This window comes from Pseudophryne corroboree (assembly GCF_028390025.1).
Source record: "Pseudophryne corroboree isolate aPseCor3 chromosome 3 unlocalized genomic scaffold, aPseCor3.hap2 SUPER_3_unloc_11, whole genome shotgun sequence".
In the NCBI taxonomy this organism is placed as follows: Eukaryota; Metazoa; Chordata; class Amphibia; order Anura; family Myobatrachidae; genus Pseudophryne; species Pseudophryne corroboree.
Genome location: NW_026967499.1, coordinates 324,780 through 331,874, shown reverse-complemented (window position 1 = coordinate 331,874; position 7,095 = coordinate 324,780). Strand labels below are relative to the sequence as shown.

At 41.5% G+C, this 7,095-nt stretch overlaps 1 protein-coding gene across 1 annotated transcript in view; it reads left to right on the top strand.

The window, feature by feature from the left end:
* LOC134983274 (oocyte zinc finger protein XlCOF6-like) overlaps positions 1–4,338 on the top strand; it is a 78,758-nt gene extending 74,420 nt beyond the window's left edge. Inside the window, exon 2 of the mRNA XM_063948995.1 lies at positions 3,082–4,338. Coding sequence (XP_063805065.1) covers positions 3,082–4,007 — 926 coding nt within the window. The 3' untranslated portion in view covers positions 4,008–4,338. The remainder of the gene's footprint in view (positions 1–3,081) is intronic.
* The last annotated feature ends 2,757 nt before the right edge of the window (positions 4,339–7,095 follow it).

Here is a 7,095-nt window from a genome sequence, read left to right as displayed (position 1 = left end):
AGGTGGGATTTAGGGTCTCACCCATATACCAAAGTGACTGTCTCTGTATGACAGGGATGGAGAACATCCCAGCATGCTCTGCAACAGTTTTAGCTTAACCAAATTGCAAAACTGATGGAGGGCATGCTGGTATGTGTAGTCCATTAACAGCTGGAGGGCAAAAGGTTTCCCATCCCTGCTATAAGATCTGTAAAAAAGCTGCGTGTGTGTTATACTATTTCACCTCCGCTTCATTTGACTCTATGTAAGTGTCATTATATATTGTTTTTTGGGGTTATATAGGTAGAAGATCTGTCAGATATAAAGGCAGAAGATATAGACGGAGAAGAAGAGGCGTATGTGACTAATATAAAGGCAGAAGATATAGAGGGAGAAGAAGAGACGTATGTGACTGATATAAAGGCAGAAGATATAGAGGGAGAAGAAGAGACGTATGTGACTGATATAAAGGCAGAAGATGTAGAGGGAGAAGAAGAGACGTATGTGACTGATATAAAGGCAGAAGATATAGAGGGAGAAGAAGAGACGTATGTGACTGATATAAAGGCAGAAGATATAGAGGGAGAAGAAGAGACGTATGTGACTGATATGAAGGCAGAAGATAAAGAGGGAGAAGAAGAGACGTATGTGACTGATATAAAGGCAGAAGATATAGAGGGAGGAGAAGAGATGTATGTGACTAATATAAAGGCAGAAGATATAGAGGGAGAAGAAGAGATGTATGTGACTGATATAAAGGCAGAAGATATAGAGGGAGAAGAAGAGACGTATGTGAGGGGTGATCAGCAGTGTAAGGAGGAGGAAATCCCTACATATATCAGCACAGGTGAGTAATAAACACTTATTACAGAAAAGAGTCACATAGTCTCCTTTCTCAGTCACTACAGCAATCTCTTATCCTACACCCTCTGTCAGTACATACTAATGAGGAAAATGTATCTGCCCATCAGCCCCTATTATACTCCTCTCCCCCTCACATCATATCACTGTGTTACTAGCCCAGATATCTGACCAGTCTCCTCCCCACACTCTCTGGTGTATCTCATACATCAGGATCCATCAGCCCCCATTATACTCCTGCTCTACCCTCATCATGTAACTGTGTGTTACCAGCCGAGAGATCTGGCCAGTCTCCTCCCCGCACTCCCTAGTGTATCTCATACATCAGGAGCCATCAGCCCCTATTATACTCCTGCTCTCCTCCTCACATAATGTCACTGTGTGTTACCAGCCCAGAGATCTGACCAATCTCCTCCCCACACTCTCTATTTTATCTCATACATCAGGAGCCATCAGCCCTATTATACTCCTACTCTCCTCCTAACATCATGTCACTGACCAGCCCAGAGATCTTACCAGTCTCCTCCACACACTCTCTGGTGTATCTCATACATCAGGAGCCATCAGACACTATTATACTCCTGCTCTCCCCCTCACATCATGTCACTGTGTGTCACCCGCCCAGAGATTTGACCAGTCTCCTCCCCACACTCTCTAGTGTATCTCATACATCTGGAGAAATCAGCCCCTATTATACTCCTGCTCTCCCCCTCACATCATGTCACTGTGTGTTACCAGCCCAGAGATCTGACCAGTCTCCTCCCCACACTCTCTGGTGTATCTCATACATCAGGAGACATCAGCCCCTATTATACTCCTGCTCTCCCCCTCACTTCATGTCACTGTGTGCTACCAGCCCAGAGATCTGACCAGTCTCCTCCCCACACTCTCTAGTGTATCTCATACATCTGGAGAAATCAGCCTCTATTATACCCCTGCTCTCCCCCTCACATCATGTCACTGTGTGTCACCAGCCCAGAGATCTGACCAGTCTCCTCCCCACACTCTCCAGTGTATCTCATACATCTGGAGAAATCAGCCTCTATTATACTCCTGCTCTCCCCCTCACATCATGTCACTGTGTGTTACCAGCCCAGAGATCTGACCAGTCTCCTCCCCACACTCTCTGGTGTATCTCATACATCAGGAGCCATCAGCCCCTATTATACTCCTGCTCTCCCACTCACATCATGTCACTGTGTGTTACCAGCCCAGAGATCTGACCAGTCTCCTCCCCACACTCTCCAGTGTATCTCATACATCTGGAGAAATCAGCCTCTATTATACTCCTGCTCTCCCCCTCACATCATGTCACTGTGTGTTACCAGCCCAGAGATCTGACCAGTCTCCTCCCCACACTCTCTGGTGTATCTCATACATCAGGAGCCATCAGCCCCTATTATACTCCTGTTCTCCCACTCACATCATGTCACTGTGTGTCACCAGCCCAGAGATCTGACCAGTCTCCTCCCCACACTCTCCAGTGTATCTCATACATCTGGAGAAATCAGCCTCTATTATACTCCTGCTCTCCCCCTCACATCATGTCACTGTGTGTTACCAGCCCAGAGATCTGACCAGTCTCCTCCCCACACTCTCTGGTGTATCTCATACATCAGGAGCCATCAGCCCCTATTATACTCCTGCTCTCCCACTCACATCATGTCACTGTGTGTTACCAGCCCAGAGATCTGACCAGTCTCCTCCCCACAGTCTTTGAGTGTTTATTATACACCAGTCCAAGCTTCCTAGTATTTTTAATTAAACATAAAAGCAATGCCAGAACTATAGTACTGGTTAATGTCAGTTACATAATTATATAATGTACCATGTAACATCCTGGGTCTTCTCTACTCATTTATAGTAATTTGCCATTTTTGAACATAAACTACAATATTTAATTTGTTTCATTCAAGTTTATTTGTGCATAATGTATTTTACTTCCAGCAGATGGACACATAAGCAGGAATATCTCAGGAGGACATCTAATGTTATCCCCGGATTGTGACATAAAAGATAATGACAGTAGACCGGATTCTCCAGGAGATAACCCCATTACCCCAATTATACATCCAGCTCTATCAGCTGAGCCCCCTGATTCTGGGAAATGTTCTCCTGATCACTCTGATATTGGTGCATCTATTACAGCTCTGACAGTATATACAGTGTTTCCCTGTTCTGTAGATGCCAAATATTTTCCACAGAACACAAAGGCTCTTAACCCACAGACAGGTAAGGCAGGTGAGAGTCCATTTCTATGTTCCGAGTGTGGGAAATGTTTTACATACAAATCAGCTCTTGTTATACATCAGCGAAGTCACACAGGTGAGAGGCCATTTCCATGTTCTGAGTGTGGGAAATGTTTTGCACATAAATCAGATCTTGTTACACATCGGAGAAGTCACTCAGGTGAGAAACCATTTCCATGTTCTGAGTGTGGGAAATGTTTTACACTGAAATCACATCTTGTTAAGCATCAGAGATGTCACACAGGTGAGAAACCATTTCCATGTTCTGAGTGTGCAAAATGTTTTGCACATAAATCAGATCTTGTTACACATCGGAGAAGTCACACAGGTGAAAAACCATTTTCATGTTCTGAGTGTGCGAAATGTTATGCACATAAATCAGATCTTGTTGCACATCGGAGAAGTCACACAGGTGAGAAGCCATTTTCATGTTCTGAATGTGGGAAATGTTTTGCACATAAATCACATCTTGTTACACATCAGAGAAGTCACACAGGTGAGAAACCATTTTCATGTTCTGATTGTGGGAAATGTTTTACACAGCAATCAAATCTGATTACACATCAGAGAAGTCACACAGGTGAGAAACCATTTCCATGTTCTGAGTGTGGGAAATGTTTTACACTGAAATCAAATCTTGTTACACATCAGAGAAGTCACACAGGTGAGAAACCATTTCCATGTTCTGAGTGTGGGAAATGTTTTGCACATAAATCAAAAGTTGTTACACATCAGAGAAGTCACACAGGTGAGAAACCATTTTCATGTTCTGAGTGTCGGAAATGTTTTACACAGCAATCAAATCTGATTACACATCAGAGAAGTCACACAGGTGAGAAACCATTTCCATGTTCTGAGTGTGGAAAATGTTTTACACTGAAATCAAATCTTGTTACACATCAGAGAAGTCACAGGTGAGAGGTCATATCCATGCTCTGAGTTTGAGAAGTAAATCAGCTCTGTTTCACACAATAGACATCACACAGGTGAGGATCCTTTTTATTCTCATCACCATTGCCATGCAATGTTCCTCAAGGTTCTTATCCTATGTCCTATGCTTTTTGCTGCCACTGGGTGAAACAATAAGACGTCATGCTCTTGTCTACCACTGCTGTGCAGATGACCTGTCTTTTTCTCTGTGTACTCGGAAACCCAATACTAATCCTAAGTGTCTGTCTAGCTGAGCTCCAGGTGTGGGTGATGGTAGTTGTCTGTGGGGCAGATGTATTAAGCCTGGAGAAGTGATAAAGCAGTGATAAATGCAAGGTGATAACGCACCAGCCAATCAGCTCCTAACCGTAAATTTAAATTTTGGAGCTGATTGGCTGATGTGTTATCACATTACATTTATCACTGGTTTATCACTTCTCCAGGCTTAATACATCTGCCCCTGTGACTCAGTCCTTGAGTAACAGAGGTCTTTATGGTAGAAGCTCACAAACAAAGGTCAAGACTACAGCTTCACCAACCAACTGAAGTTACGCTTTGGGGTTCAGTTACAAAATGCTGGTCATGGGCGGAGTCTTGGCATTGTCTTGGATTGTGTCTGACACAATATTCGAATCCTCCTTCTTTCATCAGTGGACCATATCCAAAATCAAGCACCAGATTCTTTTCGAAGATCTACCTGAAGTCATACATGCACTTGTATCATCACGCATAGACTACTGCCATACCCTCTACCTGGGTCTCCCAGCAAAAGAATTGCACCGCTTGTAGCTTGTACCTAACCATCCCGTTCCGCCACATAACACCCTTTCTCTGCTCCTTCCACCGGCTGCCTTTAAGATGGGGACTGTATTACATAATCTTACTGACTCTCCCAGCCCTAAATGACCAGGGTCAATGGTACCAGAAGCAACTTCTGCCTCCTTACTGCCCTGGTTACTTCCATCTACAGATAAAGGACCTAACCAGCAGCACCAAGAATCTCCATTAATTCACTTGAGGATGATCTTTTAGCATTGTAGCCCTGACCATGGAACCTGCTGCCTCGCACAGTCCAAGAGACCTCCACTCTGGAGACCACAAGCAGACTGATGATTGTGACTCACGCGTTTCATTAATGTTCCTTAATTTCTAAAATAATACATCCCACATGCTGAGGTCTTTATTCTGTTCTACTTATTGCGTATCTTGTGCTCTGTGTAAATGTGAATATAAAGTTCTGTGAGTGCTATTGGTAGGAAAGTGCTGTATAAGTAACATTATTACTGGTGAGACTGACAGGAGTCAGATCTAGTTACACCATACGTTACATATACAGAAGGGGAAATGTATAAGTAACATTATTACTGGTGAGAATGACAGGAGTCAGATCTAGTTACACCATACGTTACATATACAGAAGGGGAAATGTATAAGTAACATTATTACTGAGGAGAATGACAGGAGTCAGATCAAGTTATACCATACGTTACATATACAGAAGGGAAATGTATAAGTAACATTATTACTGGTGAGAATGACAGGAGTCAGATCTAGTTACACCATACGTTACATATACAGAAGGGGAAATATATAAGTAACATTATTACTGGTGAGAATGACAGGAGTCAGATCTAGTTACACCATATGTTACATATACAGAAGGGGAAATGTATAAGTAACATTATTACTGGTGAGAATGACAGGAGTCAGATCTAGTTACACCATACGTTACATATACAGAAGGGGAAATGTATAAGTAACATTATTACTGGTGAGAATGACAGGAGTCAGATCTAGTTACACCATACGTTCCATATGCAGAAGTGGAAATGTATAAGTAACATTATTACTGGTGAGAATGACAGGAGTCAGATCTAGTTACACCATACGTTACATATACAGAAGGGGAAATGTATAAGTAACATTATTACTGGTGAGAATGACAGGAGTCAGATCTAGTTACACCATACGTTACATATACAGAAGGGGAAATGTATAAGTAACATTATTACTGGTGAGAATGACAGAAGTCAGATCTAGTTACACCATACATTACATATACAGAAGGGGAAATGTATAAATAACATTATTACTGGTGAGAATGACAAGAGTCAGATCTAGTTACACCATATGTTACATATACAGAAGGGGAAATGTATAAATAACATTATTACTGGTGAGAATGACAGAAGTCAGATCTAGTTACACCATACGTTACATATACAGAAGGGGAAATGTATAAATAACATTATTACTGGTGAGAATGACAGGAGTCAGATCTAGTTACACCATACGTTCCATATACAGAAGGGGAAATGTATAAGTAACATTATTACCGGTGAGAGTGACAGGAGTCAGATATAGTTACACCATACGTTACATATACAGAAGGGGAAATGTATAAGTAACATTATTACTGGTGAGAATGACAGGAGTCAGATCTAGTTACACCATATGTTACATATACAGAAGGGGAAATGTATAAGTAACATTATTACTGGTGAGAATACCAGGAGTCAGATCTAGTTACACCATACGTTACATATACAGAAGGGGAAATGTATAAGTACCATTATTACTGGTGAGAATGACAGAAGTCAGATCTAGTTACACCATACGTTACATATACAGAAGGGGAAATGTATAAGTAACATTATTACTGGTGAGAATGACAGGAGTCAGATCTAGTTACACCATACGTTACATATACAGAAGGGTAAATGTATAAGTAACATTATTACTGGTGAGAATGACAGAAGTCAGATCTAGTTACACCATACATTACATATACAGAAGGGGAAATGTATAAATAACATTATTACTGGTGAGAATGACAAGAGTCAGATCTAGTTACACCATACGTTACATATACAGAAGGGGAAATGTATAAGTAACATTATTACTGGTGAGAATGACAGGAGTCAGATCTAGTTACACCATACGTTACATATACAGAAGGGGAAATGTATAAGTAACATTATTACTGGTGAGAATGACAGAAGTCAGATCTAGTTACACCATACATTACATATACAGAAGGGGAAATGTATAAATAACATTATTACTGGTGAGAATG